The sequence below is a fragment of the Podarcis gaigeae genome (assembly GCF_964106915.1).
Source record: "Podarcis gaigeae genome assembly, chromosome: 14".
Lineage (NCBI taxonomy): Eukaryota > Metazoa > Chordata > Lepidosauria > Squamata > Lacertidae > Podarcis > Podarcis gaigeae.
In genome coordinates, this window is record NC_139690.1 from 38,951,439 (window position 1) to 38,969,983 (window position 18,545).

Here is an 18,545-nt window from a genome sequence, read left to right on the forward strand (position 1 = left end):
TATTCCAATCTATGAATAGGGCCACATTCCTAAGTATCACTAACTAACTTGTGCACAACAGAGCTAAAACATTGCATAACAAAAGATTTTCAAAACTTGGGAAAGGGACATGTTGAGCTTATGTCTCTGTGTACAAGATTTCATTAGCAGACCCACTGGAAATATGCTTGCTTCATACACACACACCTTTTCCTCCTAGGATCAGATATTTGTGGGGGTGGGACTTGTCTTTTTAGTTTGAGAAGGTGGATTAGTACAGTCTCTACGTCACAGTCCCCTTCAAGTCAATTCTATCTTTGGCATGTTTGATGTTATCCATGTCCATCCAGGTTTCATTTGACCCCTATGCCTGAAAGTCGTAGTATGTAGCAATATCTTGGTCTGTCTTCAATGCCTTCCTGTGCAGATGCTCAAATTCAACACCTATGTGACGCTAAAATTTGGCAGCCCCTGCCTCTCACGCTCCATTCTACAGCATTGTTTTGGTGCCCCCTGCAGTGCAGCCCCCAGTGTGACTGTAGCAGTCGCCCCACCCTAAAACATCCTCTGTTCATCTTAACCTCAGCCCACATATTGGTGGGTGCAGTTCAGCAGTGATTTGTCCGTTTGTTTGGTTGTTATTAAAAATGTGTACACTACTGATACTGAAGGGACGCGGGTGGCGCTGTGGGTTAAACCACAGAGCCTAGGACTTGCCAATCAGAAGGTCGGTGGTTCGAAACTCCGCGACGGGGTGAGCTCCCGTTGCTCAGTCCCTGCTCCTGCCCACCTAGCAGTTCGAAAGCACGTCAAAGTGCAAGTAGATAAATAGTGGTGGGAATGTAAACGGTGTTTCCGTGCACTGCTCTGGTTCGCCAGAAGCAGCTTAGTCATGCTGGCCACATGACCCGGAAGCTGTACGCCGGCTCCCTCGGCCAATAAAGCAAGATGAGTGCCACAACCCCAGAGTCAGTCACAACTGGACCTAATGGTCAGGGGTCCCTTTACCTTATTGATACCAGGGAAAAGCACACCATAAACTTGGGGGTGGAGCATCTCTAAGCCCAATGGCTGTATTCCCTAGTAATCAACATTCCAGGGACCATGTGCTTTTGGTGGGTGCAGAGTCCTCCATCGCACCTAAGAGCAACAGGCAAGCTTAAATAACACAGGGTGCACCACATGGCTCATACAACCTTTGACTTATCTTTGCCCCATAGCATCCACCTGTGGTGGCTGCCTCATTGTGCCTAATGGTAGGGCCAGCCATTGTTTGACCAGTGAGTGAAGATTTGAACCTGGGTCTCCTCAGTACAGCATTTCAGCTACTATCTTACAATGGTTTCACATGAAATTGTATGTGAAGCATGGTCAAAATTCCCCTTCATTTTCATTTGACTTTGAATGGGGCAGAATTGGACCATGGCCACATGCATGCCATATATTTACAGCACATGGCTTCCCCCAGAGGAATACTGGCAACCATATTTTACCCTCACAGAGCTACTATTACCTGCACCACCCTTAGCAAACTACAGTTCTCAGGATTCTTTGAGGGAAGTCATGTGCATGGTGTGTATGCAGCCCGTGTAAGGGAAATCATTCATGATCACGTCCTTTAAGACAGACAGGAACAAGAGCCTTTACTTGTGGTTCCTGCCATGTTCAACCCAAAACCTAACTGGAAAATCAAATAAACCCCAAAACGTAACAAAAATCAAATTGTTAAAAAGTACTGAAGCCACTCCAGCTTCAAATACTGTCATTTTATTTTATTTTTTTACAAACTGCAAAACTGAGTGTATTTTGCATAATTAAGAATTAGCAGGCTGAAGGAGGAGGGCACGACAACAACCAACTCAGTGGTGCTTTCAGTGCCACTCTCAGTATCAGAATCTACATCTGTATTGACACCGACGGAATAACTGTGGAGAACTTCTCTCTCCTGTCGTGCAGCGCATTCTACACTTCTAGTAAGAATCACTGTGTCAAAATCAGGCTATACAACTCTGTATAGACCTTTCTCATAACCCACGAAAGTGCCCTGTGCACACTGTTCAGAAGTGTGCCCCCTTTGAGTTTAAATCGACAAAAGAGATCATGTGAAGGGAATCAATCATTGGATGTGTGCTGCCACACAGTGTTCCGAAATAGGCAGGGATCTATTATTAGGCTAAGAATGAAATCCTAGATCTTGGCATCCCTTCCAAGTAGACATACATACGATGCAGAACTGCACTGCATTTATTTGTATTTCATTATTTCATCCCTATGAGATCGCCTTACTCCATACCGATTGGTGGAATTGGCACTATTACAGGTGCCGAATAATACCTGCCCCTCATTTGCAAGAACTTGATCATCTAGTGTGGCAGCGCCTAGACTTTGGAACTCCCTGCCTATTGAGATCAAGGAGGCAGCTTCACTGTACTCTTTTTCAGTGCTTGCTAAAATTAGCATTCCTGCTTAGACAAGCCTACTCAGATGCTTAGGAAGGCCGTTTTAATCTGATGTAGCTTTTTTAAAAAAACAAAACAAAAACAACCTTGTAGGTTTTAAAGTAGGCTTGCGAACCTTTCTTGATCTTACCGTTTTATCTTTTGTAAACTGCTAGATCAATTGTACGGAACAAACAAATCATTCCATTCACATCCCACCTTTCCCTCTCCCCCTCGCCAAAGAGCTCAAGGTAGCGAACAGCGCTTCTCCCTCCACCTCCGTTTTTTCACAATAAAAAAGGACTTTTATTAATTCTTTAAAAATGATTTTTATCACATACATATGGACAGAACTCCACGCGTATAAACCAGAGTGTTTTTTTGTAGGGGGAAGGACCAGAACATGTTCCTGCGATTTAGTCCAGAGTTTTGCCCCCTCTGCCATTTGAATCCTCACACAACAACAACCCTGTGAGGCAGGTCTAGAGGAGAGGCAACGTCACCCGGCGGGGGATTCGAACCCCGGCCTTAGTCCGCCGGTCTAAACCACCACGGGCTCCGCATTACCGTATTACCAGATACCGCGGCACCTACGCATTCGACGGAGCCTTTTTCCAGCCGCTGCGGGACGCAGAGCCAGAAGTGCTGATGCGCCTTCGGTCGTGCGCGTGGCCCTTTAAACAGGCCCGCCCCCCGCCGACCCGGAAATACCTCTTGTTTCACTTCCGGGGACGTCCGAGGGAGACTTCTGCGCTGGCTGTGCTGCGTGGGGAAGACTCGCGTCTCTTGGGCTGCGCGCACGAGGAGGATGGAAAGGGAAGAAGCGGCGGCTTCGTGGGTTTCGTGGGGAAAGGAAGAACGGCGGCCCCGCGGGCTGGGCGGCAGGCCGAGGCCCTGAGTCAGGCCTCGGCGAAGCGCAGGTGAGGGTGAGGTGGAGGCTGCCAGGGTGGGAGGGAGGTGCGCTGGGGGGGGGGGGGGAGCTCACTGACTGCATCGTGTTTGCCTCCTGCGTCTCCAAAAAGCTGCTCCAAATCGTATTCCACCAACGTGTCCTGTCAGCACAAGGACTTCTGCTGCTCACGCAGTGGGAAGTTTCTCCTGCCCCCTAAATCTACTTTTAGGTGGGATCCCCTAGGGCAGATTTAGGGGCGTGGGGAGGGATGTCCCCGTGGAAATCCTCGGAATCTATGAAGAATAATGGAATTGTTGGAAGGGAGCCCGAGGGTCATCTATTCCAACCCCTCGCAATGCAGGAATCTCAACTAAAGCATCCCTGACAGGTAACCATCCAACATCTGTTTAAGACCCTCCAAGGAAGGAGAGTCCGCCTTCTTCTAAGGGAGTCTGTTCCGCTGTCAAATGGCCCTCGCTATCATAAAGTTCTTCCTAATGTTTTCTGCTTTCTTGTAACTTGAATCCTGCCCTCCAGAGCAGGAGAAAACAAGCTTGCTCCATCTTCCAGGAGACAGTCCTTTAGATACAGTGGTACCTCGGGTTAAGAACTTAATTCGTTCCGGAGGTCCGTTCTTAACCTGAAACCATTCTTAACCTGAGGTACCACTTTAGCTAATGGGGCCTCCCGCTGCCGCCGCACGATTTCTGTTCTCATCCTGAGGTAAAGTTCTTAGCCCGAGGTACTATTTCTGGGTTAGCGGAGTTTGTAGCCTGAAGCGTATGTAACCCAAGGTACCAGTACTGTATTTGAAGATGGCTATCATATCTACACTCAGTCTCTTCTTTACCAGGCTAAACACACCCAATTCCCTCAACTGTTCCTCATAAGACTTGGTGTGTAGCTTTTTTTTTTTTACCATCCTTTTCCCCAACCTGCATTTTATCTCCTCGCAACAGCACTGTGAGGTAGGCTAGGCTGTGACGGCAGTGACAGGTCTTCACTAACCCTGGGAGCTTAAATGGCCAAGAGGATATGTGGACCTATCCTAACACTCTTTAGCTGTAAACAGGGGAGGGTCATGCACATCACCACCTTGAGATCCTTGGAGGAACAGTTTAATATAAATGCAATCAATCAATGCCACATTAATTCTCTTTGGAGGTAAAGTGGGATATCAACATAAGGAATAAATTAAAATTGTAATTCAACATTGGAAGTGTGTTCAGAACACTTGCTTGTATGGAGTTTAACACACACACACACACACACACACACGTATTCATTCCTTGCTGGTTTCTCAGACACACTTTCAAGCATTGGCTTACTGTCTTCATTCATATATTTTATTCTGCCTAGGACTGCTGACATGTTGGCTGCAGATGAGTTTCTAAAATCTCCACCGAGGAAAACAGTCAGATTTGGTGGGACATTGACAGACATCCTTCTAAAATACCAAAAGGTAGTATGGTTATCTGTCTCACCTTTTCTATTTTCTGACTGTATTGAAAGGTGGTGGTTGTTGTTTTAATGAAAAATGCAAGTTTGGCCTTAAGAGATTGTCTTTTAGCTGTATACTCCCACTGTCTCTGGCAGTATCTTAGATATTTTCACCAAAAGAAGTGAAAGGAAAACAAGATATAGTCACTAAATCTGGAAAAAAAAAGGTTTTGGGGAGCTACAGTAAAGTTAGTAACATATGTTGCAAAAAGAGAGAGAAGAGAACCTCTATTAATTGCTTTTATGCTTTGAAACAGTAATATACCCAATGTGTGTCTCTATTTATTTTCAATAGGGATCGAATAAGCTTTGATGCAAGGCTGCATGATTTGTTAGGGTACAATTTCATTCATGTTTTTGTTTTGAAGGGTGAGACAACGGAATTTGATTTGTTGAAGCATCAGCTGCTAGATCCAGACTTAAAAGTAAGGATTTTTTCATTCAAGTACTTCAGTGCTCTGCATGACTTCTTAAATGTAAGAAAAAAATGAACCAGAATGAATTGTTGCAGTTTTGTGTACCATTTATGATTATAACTAGGATAATCAGTAACAGATCTGACCACAGCTTAGAATACAGGCGTGTAATGCTAGCCTTGATTTCAAGGAAGCCTTACAAGCCCAGAGACTTGGATAAAATCTAAGCTACATAGGAACTTATGGCTTCCCTCTGTCCCTAGCTCACTCCCACCTTTACCCTTGTAATTGTTCTGACACTAGAGGAGTGGAGGGGGGTTGTGCAGAATCCTTTCAATGCCTGTCATGCTGCATGTCAGACACAAGGAATGCTGGCTAATGTGGTTTGCTCAGTGCTGCTGGCTCTGTATGTTACCCATTGCTTCTTGAATCTTTGTGCCTGGTGTCAAAGAGGAAAGGAGCAAAAGAGACCATCTATGCTTCCATTGGCAGAGCAGCAACAAAGATAAGGAATGGGGTTGTTGGGGGCTCATTGAGAGAGGGATCAGGCCTTGTTGTGCTTCCAGTGATATTGCTGAAGGCACAACAGGGTCTGAAATATGCACACAGTTGGGTTCAAAAGAACTCAGCTATTTCCCCTATTTTTAAGAGCTCAGTTCTAAATCTGACTTAGGGGAAATCACCCAGTACCACCAGCAATATGTCTGTTTTTTGACTGATGTGAAGGCAGTGTTATTGTGTCTGCCTTCCCTGCCCCCTCTGCCAAATCATTCACGTGAACAGAAATTTAACTTTTAAGTAATTCTAAGGTCAACTATGTATCTACAAAAAAAGAAAAGTTCACTCAGTTTTTCAGTATAAAATTTACTACGTATACCAGAACCAGTAACAAAACAGCAGCCGAAACATCAAGATCCATTGTAAGTCATTAAATGATGAAAAATCACTAACAAGTTAATAAAAGCTCTGGAAAACAGACTTGAGTGTACTTCAAAATGATCACAATTGACAGCATATGGAGGGAGGGGGTTCTGTAATTAAGGAGCCACTGCCAAGTAGACCCTATCTCCACAATTGCTTTCATGGGTTCCCAGCAGGTTTCTGGCCTTGTTAGTTGCCATGTTGCCATCCTTCCCTCCTGGCCTGGCCACTGCCCAACAACAGCCCAAGAGGCATCCCACTCCGTTCTACCTTCAATGCAGGAAAGTCTGCCTGGGAGTGCTTCTGTTGGCAGCTGCCATCCTAGCCCACTATTCACTTGCCTTTTCCACGGGAGAGGTGGGTGGGAGCAGGGGTCATCCGGAGGTGCCCTGGACACCTTAGCCACACAACTGCTACAGAGTTCCTGGCCTTCCTTCCAGCCTTAGAGCTGGAGAGGGGTTAGGATCACTACACAACAACACAGAGGAACCCTGCACACTCTCCAGCTTCAAACTAGAGAGGAAGACTGGTCGTTCATCACGCCAGAGCGTGGCAACACACTCCCAGTAATGAGTGATATGTGGAAGCCTAATAGCCCTTCTGTTGGATTAACTCAGTTTTGAAAAAAATACCCCCGTTACTAATAGGTTGTCGTTGTTTTTTACACACCTTATAAAGTTCAGACTATTAAAGAGAAATTGGTTCTGTTTGCAGGATGACCAGATTATAAACTGGCTGGGTGAGTTTCGGTCTTCCGTTACACTCTTGACCAAGGAGTTTGAACAACTAGTCAGCATCTTATTGGTAAGAGTGTGCCATTTCTAATGTTTGCTGTACTTGGTCTTGATTCAGTCTGTGCAACGTGCATTTAAACTTAAGCGTATGTGTAACTTTGCAGAGGGTGCAGTGGCTGAAAAGGAGCCAGCCTGTGGTGGAAGAATATTTGGCTTTCCTGAGCAACTTGGTGTCAGCACAGACGATCTACCTTAGGCCATGTCTTGCAATGATTGTCTCGCACTTTGTACCGCGTGAGTTTTGGGTTTCTTTTCTTCTGCCTTGTATTGTTGACCAGGTGGCCATATTCAATTTGAACTTAAGTTTGGCAATCAGATTCTTATGTGAAGTGTATAATAATAGAATAATGCTGTTTCCACCTAGCTCGAATAACCATACAAGAGAACGATGTGGACATTTCGGATTCAGATGATGATGAAAGTGAGTAGCCATTTCATGTCTAATGGTCAGTTATGTTAGCACAAAATCTTGGGAGAGCTGCTGCCAGTCAGTGTAAGCTGACTCAGTATAAGGCAGCTTCCTGTGTACCATATTATTTCCATTTTACTACACTGGTACTTCTAGGGTTAAGGTTAAGGGTGAAATCTAGTTCTCTCTGATATTTGTGGCTTTCAATTGAATGAAACTTGGAGGTTGCATACAGCAGGAGCCTCCCTGAATTTACCTAATTTGATTTAAAAGCTATCTAAGTTAGCAGCCGTTGCCACTCACTAGGGCTGTGTAATATATCAATATATTGTCCAAAACTGGTTTGAAGTCCATATGATTTCGGTTTCATAATTTTTGACCTGGCGATATATCGCAAATCATGATGTGTACTGTATGTGTGCTATGCAAAAATCACAATGTGGGGGAAACCGTGAAGCCAGTTAATGCCTCTACATAGCTCCATTTTTATTTCAGACATCTTAATATATCAGTATATTATGATATGTAGCAGGTGATATATCACAATGATGAAAACCAGTTATCGCCCAGCCCTGCCACTCACATACAGAGTCTAAACCAGGCATAGGCACTCTTGTCCCTCCAGATGTTTTGGGACTACAACTTCCATCATCCCTGACCACTAGTCCTGTTAGCTAGGGATGATGGGAGTTGTAGTCCCAAAACATCTGGAGGGCCGAGTTTGCCTATGCTTGGTTTAAGCAATATAATTGCACCAAATCAATCTACCTTAAGTGATTAAGGAAGTGCTCCCATAAAATATAACATGAAAATCTATATAAGAAAAACTTCTGGATTAACGTACATGCTTGATGATGTTCAATTCTTGCAGATGTTACCGAAGGCTTTGACACTTGCCATAGAGCACTGCAAACAATTGCAAAATACGTCCCTTTGTAAGTACATAATTGATTTGGTACATCCCCTAAGTTAATTCATAGCCTTTTCTACCTGCTAGCTGAAACACAATCACACATCTTGCATATTAGCTTCAAGTGACAAAGCTACCTAAATTGATAATATTCTGCAGTTCAAAATAGGTCAGTGGTATTATCGTATTTTTCGCCTTATAGGACACACTTTTTCCCCTCCAAAAATGAAGGAGAAATGTGTGTGCGTCCTATGGGGCGAATGCAGGCTTTCGCTGAAGCCTGGAGAACAAGAGGGGTCGGTGCGCACCGACCCCTCTTGCTCTCCAGGCTTCGCGGACCTCTCCGCAAGCAGCGGGAGTGCTCCCGCTGCTTGTGGAGAGTTGCCTGCAAGACGAAGCCTGCACGCGCTGAGATCAGCGCATCCAGGCTTCGCGGACCTCTCCGCAAGCAGCGGGAGCCAGCGCTGGGCTCCCACGGCTTGCAGAGAGCTGCCTGTTTGGGGACTGGGGTCGGGGGAATTTCGGGCCTCCCCCGCCCCACCCCACGCCTTATTCCCCCCCCCCCCCAAAAAAAAACTAGGTGCGCCTTATGGGACGGTGCGTCCTATAGGGCGAAAAATACGGTAATTCATATAAATATGTTTAGCAGCCCTCAAATTATGTTTTCCCCTAGATTGGTTCCTCTGTATTACTGTTGTAATCGGTTACGGTATGACGTGATGTGTGAAAGCTTGTAAGAAAGAGAAGCCTTAGTGTTTAGGGTGCTACTGAATTATCATAATAATTTGTATTTTCAATTAAATTGCTTAATGTATAAAGTGTATTCCCCCCCCCCCCATTTCAGTGCATGATTTTAGGTGGAGTATGATTGCGAAGTAACTATCTTGGTTGGGAATAAATTACTCTCGATTAACCGCATGTGTGATTATTCTTCCCTGAGGACAGATCTAATTCTCCATCTTGAGTTTCCAATGAGTCTTTTAAAAGACTAAAGACTTTGCATGTGTACACTGTGCTGTTGCGGCTTGTTTCTTATTTTTCCTGATACACTAGATGTAACCAATTAAAATCAGCCAATAAATGAAATTAATAATTTATTTAATAAATTGATTAAATTGTAATTGCTCCATCGAGAGGTAACATGTGCACGATAGCCCAGTAATCTTATTTATAGCATTACCGTTTACTTTCCTTAAGTAGACCTGTATTTATGTTAAGAAATCTATCTCAAACGTGGATGGAAAACAGTATTGTGAATCAATGCCTGTGCCTCTTTTTTTATGAGACTTTCATCATTCAGCTCCTGAAATGTTTCATTTGCTGAGATTGTTTCATGGGCTGTCCTGTGTTCACACTTATTTTGAAGCTTCTTTACACTTGCATTGCAGGACGCCGCAGTTTCTCATGCCGGTGCTTGTTGACAAATTTCCTTTTGTTAACAAATCAGAAAGAACCCTGGTAAGTAATCAGCCTTCAGTTTAAAATGGGATTTTGCTTTGTGTGTCTTGCGTCAGTGCTATTGTTAATGACCCTCTTGAAATAAAAGTGGCAGAAGTTGAGCATCCACAGATCTTGATGGTGCAGATACAGGATGAGCATAGAGAACTGTCAGCATGTAGAAGCTTTTTCTATTCCTTCAAGTGTTAATGCCTTCTTCATCTTTCTATCTCACTAGGGATTTTCTGCTTTGGCTGTTTTGTTTTCCTATCTCCCTTTGCCCGATTTCCTTTTAACTGAGAATATTGGCAGGGATTGAACTTGGAACCTCTTTCAGGCAAAACACAAGCTTTATGACTGAGCTGTGGTCCCTTCTGTTGTGTGGTGCCTTACACCATTAAAAAATCCCTGACCCAAACCTACCTTGCCAAAGCTCAAGCAGTATGGAACTGAAAAACAAAGACCCACCTTGAGAAAATCCAATCTGCAGTGTGTTTAAACTACAAATTGAAGAGGCTCGTTAGCCTTAGTACTCAAATGGTTTTCTGTACAAGAAGAATGTTTTGTGTATATTTTTTAATTTACCATTTTTGTGGGGGAATTCCATTGCAGCAATGCTATGTGCATAACATGCTACGAATCAGCGGATATATCCCAACTCTGAGGCATGACATTCTGGAGCTGGTTATTGAAAGGGTATTAAAAATTGATGTAAGTATAGAGTGTGGTTCGTAAAAGACTTAATTCTTTCACCTTTATTTTCTATTACATTTTAGAAAAGGAAGGCATAGGCAAACTCGGCCCTCCAGATGTTTTGGGACTGCAGTTCCCATCATCCCTGACCACTGGTCCTGCTAGCTAGGGAACATGGGAGTTGTAGTCCCAAAACATCTGGAGGAACGGGTTTGCCTATGCCTGGTCCATACCATCTCCAGGTCAGTGTTTATAAAAAGTGGACAAAAGAGATGGTTGTATAGATGGTTTTATTAGACTGGCTTTAATTGATAGCCTGCTTTTGCCCTGTTCCTGGGTGGGAAAGTAAATTATAGGGGTTGTGTCCAAAGTAGCTCTGCATGCACTTGAGATCCTTGTATCCCTTGGACTAGATGACCTTTAGGGTCCCTTCCAACTCTACAATTCTATGATTCTTTGAAGTTTTTATCAGCGCGAGGATTTCTGCTTGCACAACTGAGCATTCTCCCCTATGTATGCTGTCTTGAGCTCCTTGCAATTAAGGCAGGATATAAGTGTGACATTGGGTAATATTTCAATCAAACCCTTTACCTTTTCAGCTGGGGGTGGGATATCTAAGTTTTAAGAATTGTTGTGCACCTTCATTTGCACACGTATCAAACGCCTTTAGAAATGTTCAGTATCCTTACTCCTTACAACAGGTGAGCGCTCCGAGAAAAGAGATTGAAGCTGCTGAAGAGGATGAGAGCGAAGGGGCTCCTGAAGAGGGACTCTTTGACATGGCAAGTGTGCTTATTGAGCAGTGCAACGGGTCACATCCGAGCCATACATGCAAAGCACATGGTTTCTCTCAAAGAATCCTGGGAACTGTAGTTTACCCCCTCACTGAGCTACAGTTCCCAGCACCCTTAGCAAACCATGGATCCCAGGATTCTTTGGGGGAATCCATGTTCTTGGTAATACAAATAATACATGATAATACAAATATTAGTAAGAATGTTATATAATGCAACACATCCTATTATATAAGCCTTTCAGTATTCTTACAATATCTTGATAATGAAACATTTGACATCACAATTATTTTTTTGTAGCACTTTCAAAAATATAGGTTGAATGTCAGTCTACTTTTAATAAGATAGATAGTACTTTATTCGGCTATAAGCCCACAAGGTTTAATAAATGTTCAAATTAGCTCTCAAAAAAATCTCAATATCAAATATTTAAATATTTGCTTATATTTCCTTTATAGCAGGAAACAATATGACCCTGAATGTTATACCTATTTCATACATAGTGTGTGTGTGTGTATTTGATTGTTGAATTCCATTTACCAGTTTTCTCACAGTTTTATATGGATGTACCATCCTTGTTAACTTTATAAATTCCAGCTTTTCCCATATATTTTTAATTAATTTTTGCTTTCTCAGAACCCGGCTTTGCTTCCATGGTTTAGCAAAGAATATCCTTGCTGTAGTTAATATATATAACATCTATTTTTGATGTTTTCTGAAATTCTCACTACTTTGTGTATAATTTAGATGAAGACCCAATAATGGCTCTGCATTTGCCTGAATTATTCTCATTAGCAAGAAAAATAAACATCCCTTCTGAACAGAAGGCACCTGTTTTACTTCCCCCTTAATGTTGATGATGATGTTGTACATTTGATACATAAGCTTCTCCACAATGGTGATTCTCTAGACGTTACCAGTGTTCAGTACTCTTTATTCAGTACTTTTATTTCAATAGGATGAAGATGGAGAAAACCCGGAGAAGAATGAGGTGATGGCTCACCCAGTTGCAGAGCGCCTAGACATCCTGATGATTGTCTTGTTTTCCTACGTTAAAGATATCTCCCATGTGAACGGTAATCACCCCTGCACAATGTGCTTAAATTATTTCTTTGAGATTGATAATGAGGAGGCAGCAGAGATGATAGAAATAATCTGTGGGACAACCTAGCAGGAGATTCCTGAATACAGAGCTGCGGGCTTAAAGTGGGTAAGAGGAAGCAAGACAGGCCTGTGTGTAGATGTTTGTATTAAGGGCAGGAGAAAGTTATGCCAGATGAGATTCGCCATGTGGAGTTTTATCAGTGCCTTTTTAGGCAAAATATTTAAATATTTTTTTAGAGCCGATTGCCACTCTTAGTGACACCAACAAAATCAAACACCTGCTGTCTAACCTGGCTAAGCCCGTTATGTTCAATACAGCTGTGTGTGCTGTGAAACCTTCCCAACTCGGGAAAACCCATGAAACCAGCTTTGCAACCTGATACATGTGTTTTGTGTATTACATGTGTTTTATTGCATGTTTATATTTACTGCCACTGCTTGCTTGCTAAAATTGTTTGCTTTTCTTTTGTTTGTTTCTTGCTATATAACCTGCGGGGACGCAGGTGGCGCTGTGGGTTAAAGCCTCAGCGCCTAGGACTTGCCGATCGAAAGGTCGGCAGTTCGAATCCCTGCGGCGGGGTGCGCTCCCGCTGCTCAGTCCCAGCGCCTGCCAACCTAGCAGTTCGAAAGCACCTCCGGGTGCAAGTAGATAAATAGGGACCGCTTACCAGCGGGAAGGTAAACGGCGTTCACGCTGGCCACGTGACCCGGAAGTGTCTCCGGACAGCGCTGGCCCCTGGCCTCTTGAGTGAGATGGGCGCACAACCCCAGAGTCTGTCAAGACTGGCCCGTACGGGCAGGGGTACCTTTACCTTTACCTATATAACCTGCATTTGGTTGGCCAACAAAATTTTGATTTGAAAAACGTTACTGTAAACATGAAAAAGTAGGCATGCTGTTTCTTGGTACGATGCTGTGGTAACAGAACTTTTTTTTGTTCTCAGGGAAGCTTGATATTGGCAACACCAAGGATTTGTATCGGGATCTAGTGACAGTGTTTGATAAGCTCATTTTGCCGACCCATGGCTCATGTCACGTGCAGTACATCATGTTCTACCTCTCTAGCTTCAAACTGGTGCGTATAGTTAATTGCCTCTCTTGCTGTGCTTTGCTCCTACTTACTGATGTGGGGAGCCATCCCAGATCCCCTAAATGTGCGGGGGGCGGGCTGCAAGGAACTGTGGCCCTAAGCCTTGGGGGTCGGAGCTAAAAGTGTCTGCAGTCTTCTTGGTGAGCAAGATCTGAGTAAGGACACTACTGCCAACATATGCAGGCATGTTGATTGGTTTCACTGCCAAAAAGGTCCCTGTTTGCCGAGTATCTCCCTGAAGTCAGGGTGGACATTCAAATGTTACTGGACTCACATCTCCCCTCATCCCTGATCTCAGGACATGCTGACTGGGACTGATAGAAGTCGGAGCCGACCTGGAGGACTACATGTTCCTCACCCCTACTCCCAGAAGTAATTGATGCCTGCAAATAGAGTCCATGGATTTAGTTTCCACGGCATTTGATGTCTTGCCACGTGTGACTCTGTCTTACAGGGAATTGCAGAAGCCTTTGTGGAGCATCTTTGGAAAATGCTTCGTAATCCAAATACTCCAGCTGTGATCAGGCAGGCTGCTGCCAACTACACCGGCAGCTTTTTGGCACGGGCAAAGTTTGTTCCGGTTGTGTAAGTAGCCTACCAACTTCCTTTTTTGTAGTTACTGATCTGCTGTGCAAGGCTAGATATGTGGAATTGAGGAGTGCAGTGGAGGAGCTAATGCAATAGATACTTAGCTGTCATAGGAAGCTGCCTTATGCTGTCAGACCAATGGCCCATTTGGCTCAGTATTGTCTACTCTGACTGGCAGCAGCTCTCCAGGGTTTTGGGTGGGGAACAGCCTGACCTGGAGATGCCAGGGATTGAATCTGGGATCTTCTGCATGCAAAGCAGATGCTCTACTACTGAGCTTACATACCTTTCCCAAGGACTAGCTTATCCTGGACTGCTAAGTGTTTCCTATTTTTGGTGTCCCATTCTGCCGTGCAGGCAGCTGCCTGGGGCAGTAGAATGCAAAGGATGGGAGATGGAGTGCCCCAGAACATCTCCAGAGCCACAGGTTACCTACCCCTGATCTCAGTCTCAAATAGCATTATAGGTAGAGAGGTCCCCATAACCACATCTGGTGGTCAACTTTGATGTCCAGAACCACACAAAGAATTTTGTCTTAAGCCCTTCTTCAAGTCAGCCCTTGCTCTGACTTGTCTGTGCAAAAACATGAGAAGCCCTCCTGCATCAGGCCAAAAGTCATCTAGTTCAGCATCCTGTCCTCGCTTTGCTCAACCTGTGGGAAGCCCCCAGGCGGGACCTGAGCACAACAGCACACTCCCCACTTGCAATTCCCAGGAGCTGGTCTTCAGAGGCATATTGGCCGTGGCAGTGGAAGGAGAGCATGGCTTGTAGAAATTTGACAGCCTTCTCCTTGAATATGCAGAATCCTCTTTTAAAGTCGTCTATCACTACCATCTTATAGGATCGAACTCCTTTAATGATGCACTGTGTGAAAGAAGGACTTCCTTCTGTTTGCTCTGAATCTTACAACAGCAGTGTTCTGGTACAGTGGTACCTCTGGTTGCAAACTGGATCCATTCCGGAGGCCCGTTCGCAACATGAAAAGAGTGCAACCCGCAGCGGTGCATCTGCGCATGCGTGGGTTGCGATTCGCCACTTTTGTGCATGCGTGTGACGTCGTTTTGTGCGTCTGCGCATGTGTGAGCAGCGAAACCCAGAAGTAACCCTTTCCAGTACTTCGGGTCGCCGCGGGACGTATTCCGAAAGAACATAACATGAAGCAAACTTAACATGAGGTATGACTGTATTTACTTATCTGCTTCCCTCACTTCAGGTGCATCATTGTATACACCTTAAGCCTTCAGTCTTCACCTGGACTCCAGCTACTGCCATTCACCCTTTCCGTTTGCTTCAATCCCCTTATTGCTCTGCTCTGTAGCTGGAGTCCTTTCAGCCAATTTCCAAATACTGGTTTTGTTTTGCAAACAGCTGGAATGCTTTTGGCATGCCCAGATGCATTTTTGGCTGTGTGTCCAAGCCTGAACTGCTAACAAGAATGTAGTTGCCTTGTTTCACCTTGTCCCAAATGGTAGCTACCAACTTACCTGTGAAATGCGGGACAGCTGCCCTTAAATAGGCTTTTTTTCTTTGGTCCCATTGCAGTACAGTGAAAACCTGCCTGGACTTGCTGGTCAACTGGCTGCACGTGTACATTGACAACCAGGGCACAGGGGCGAAAGCCTTTTGCGACATCACTCTTCACGGGCCCTTTTATGCCGCCTGCCAGGCTGTGTTCTACGTGATCATCTTTCGTCACAAGCAAATAGTGGACGGAAACCTAAAGAAAGGTGTGTATATGGGGAAAACACAGCAAAGGCAGAATTTGGCAGTTTAATAGCTGAATGACTCACAGCGAGAAGCAGCTGCGTGGGGAGTGTTCTCGTTAGTACTTGGGCACATCTTTGGAGTTCTCAGTTGGGGAGCCATGAAGAAGTTTACAGAGCAGAACAAATACTGGGTGGAAGAGCATTTAGAAGATTCCTCTTTTGAACTGGAGTTAATTCAATTGAATTAGGAGGGCCATAGCTCAATGGTTGAGCATCTCCAAGTAGGGCTGAGACCCTGAAGAACTACTGGCCATCTGTGAAGAACACTGAGTAATGCTCTGCCTTGGCATGACAGCTTTCCGTGTTCCTAATTTTCCTTTGACCCACCAGATAACACCATCTCCGTTGGAGACTGTTTTAGACATTCCTATTCAATGCATTTAAAGCATTTAGTAGCATGCACACTGTTATGTTTTATCTGCCAGGAAGCCAGGCCTGACTGCCTTCTTGTTGCATGTGTGCAACTTTTAGTAATGAACACTTTTCTCCTGTAGCATTCAAAGCGGCACTGGGCCTCATGTGCATTGTGAAAAATGCATACTGCCCAAACAGTTTTCGCTTTCCCAAGCGCTAAATGTTCTTTGCTCGTTTTGTTTTGAAGGTTTGGCCTTCTTGCAGAGCTTAAACCTTGAACGCATTGTGATGTGCCAGCTAAACCCCCTGAAGGTCTGCTTGCCTTCCATTGTGAATTTTTTTGCTGCCATTACCAGGTAAGTGTCTTTAAAAAAAAAAGCTCTCTTGAATATTGTTAATTGAATACAGAAATATAGATGTCAAAATATATATTTGTTTTCTAATAATAGGCCCTTGCAGATGTGTGCTCTGCTTGTTTGGACAACGCTTGTAGGTTGGAAGGCCGAACTGTGACTGTAAATCCAACCCCCTGCCCAGCATCTCAGCTGTGCAAGCCCTGCTGCCCCAATATATGCAATTTTAGTCACTCATTGTGGGAGTGCCTGTACAGGGAGGGGAGAAGCCAGATGTGATTGGGTCCCACCTGAGCCAATAGAAAGGAGCTTAGCTGTTTTTGGTGCGCTTGTTTTTGTGGCTGCATCTCTCTTCTTAAAAGAGAAACTTCAGCCAGCCATTTTTGCTCTCTTCCAGGAAATACCAAATTGCATTCTGTGACACCATCATCGAGAGGAACAGGCGGCAAGTTTTGCCAGTTGTAAGAAGCAGCTGTGGGGGTGACTCTGTTGAGACTTGCACAAACCCCCTTGACAGCTATTTCCCGTTTGACCCTTATATTCTCAAAAGGTATCTAATTCCAGACATCAGCAAACCTTCTTTTACTTACTATGGAAAGAGGCTGTTTGGCACTTCCAAGCAAAGCACTCCTTACTGTTTTCAGCTCAGGTTTACAGGCTGTATTTTGCTTTTCGTTTCCCATTACAAGTTCTTGATGCAGTAGTGTTGTGGCAATCTGGGTGGGGAGGAACTGTGTCATGCCAATCTTGTGCAGCTGTGTCCAGCTGGATACTTTGGTGGTGCAGCACCAGCATAGGATTGGGGGGGGGGAGAGTCCTTGCTCAGTACCAGTTACACTATTTGTGGGGTTCTCATTTCCTCTTGGTGCTTGTTCCATTTTTTACTTTTGAAACCTCTGAGCTTGTTGATGCCTCCCCTCTTGTTCATACAAAGTGTTGTTTTGGCTGCTCAAACTGAGTTTGCTATTGGCATGTAGGATGGTTTCATTATGAACATTTCCATGTCCTTTTAAGGCAAAGGGGAGGATAAGTCTAGAAAGCATTGGCCTCAGAGTTAGGCAATTGGGAGAAGACTTTGTACTGTATAGCAGTGTTTCCCAACCTTTGGTCTCTAGCTGTTTTTGGACTACACTTCCCATCATCCCTGACCACTGGTATTGCTCACTAAGTATGATGGGAGTTGTAGTCCAAAAACAGCTGGAGACCCAAGGTTGGGAAACACTGCTGTATAGAATGGCCATTAAACTGACTTTGCCCTCTTGCAGTGGGAGAACCCATTGAAGGATAGCCTCTTCCACTGTAGGGGAATCTGGATGGCACCGGAATGGCCTTGTGATCAGCACATGTATCTACTTTCTTCTACTCTTTATATCATGCCTTTTGCAGATCAAAGAACATAATCAACCCATTATATCAGTTTTGGGAAGAGGAGTGTTCTGAAGACCTCATAGAGGCTACAGACTCCATTAATGAGGTGAGCAATTTTATTCAAACACTGCCTTTAGTTCTGATGTGATGCCTTGCCTTGGAGTATGTTTGTTCCCGTGTTTTTTGGTCTGGTACAAAATCCTGAGTCTAGATAGCGGAGTGAAAAAACAAATCAAGTGAAAAGCACTTCCGTTTCCTTTTTGTGTGTGTGTGTGCAGGGCAAAGGTGAAGAGGAAGATGACTTTCTGAAAGGTGAAACTCCTCAAAATGATGGCATTGGTGGATTGACATCAGGCTCCTTTGACTCTACACTTCAGAGTTCAGAAAACTGCATAGGGTCACTGCCAGTTCCATCGCTATAGATGCTGCTGTGACCTTCCAAGAGCATATACAAAGTCGTTGGGACAATCGTTCTGATAGAGACCCTTTTGTTTATTTGCACAGTTCCTAAACCAATTTCTTGGAACAATACTGAAAGCAAAACTGAAACAAGCGTGTGGATACTTTCAACTGGGGTGTGTTCACTTCATTTTGTAAGCTGTATGAATTTAACAATTTCCTTTAGATTTGCAATGGCTCATCTAATGTATTAAATATACTAAAGACTATGAATCAGAGAAGCGTGTTGCTAGTTCTTGGATGCCCAGCCAAGCTTCTGACTATGTCCTAACCAAGCAGC

The 18,545-nt window shown here is 44.2% G+C and overlaps 1 protein-coding gene across 1 annotated transcript; it reads left to right on the forward strand.

The window, feature by feature from the left end:
• Window positions 1-3,123: 3,123 nt before the first annotated feature.
• On the forward strand, window positions 3,124-18,486 carry RRN3 (RRN3 homolog, RNA polymerase I transcription factor). Its single transcript, XM_083711551.1, has 18 exons — window positions 3,124-3,337; window positions 4,669-4,771; window positions 5,178-5,234; window positions 6,861-6,950; window positions 7,045-7,174; window positions 7,305-7,361; window positions 8,221-8,284; window positions 9,648-9,717; window positions 10,309-10,407; window positions 11,091-11,171; window positions 12,142-12,259; window positions 13,232-13,362; window positions 13,832-13,962; window positions 15,508-15,692; window positions 16,333-16,441; window positions 16,836-16,988; window positions 17,825-17,912; window positions 18,085-18,486. Exons 2-18 carry the CDS (start codon window positions 4,679-4,681, stop codon window positions 18,226-18,228), a joined length of 1,800 nt encoding a protein of 599 aa, XP_083567677.1. The 5' UTR covers window positions 3,124-3,337; window positions 4,669-4,678; the 3' UTR covers window positions 18,229-18,486.
• Window positions 18,487-18,545: the final 59 nt, after the last annotated feature.

What these genes read in the sequence shown, in the direction of transcription:
- RRN3 (XM_083711551.1), top strand. Translation starts at nt 4,679, where the DNA reads ATGTTGGCTGCAGATGAGTTTCTAAAATCTCCACCGAGGAAAACAGTC. An exon ending in TGCTAGATCCAGACTTAAAA is followed by an intron (nt 5,235 to 6,860) that starts GTAAGGATTTTT and finishes TTCTGTTTGCAG; the next exon opens with GATGACCAGATTATAAACTG. An exon ending in AACTAGTCAGCATCTTATTG is followed by an intron (nt 6,951 to 7,044) that starts GTAAGAGTGTGC and finishes GTAACTTTGCAG; the next exon opens with AGGGTGCAGTGGCTGAAAAG.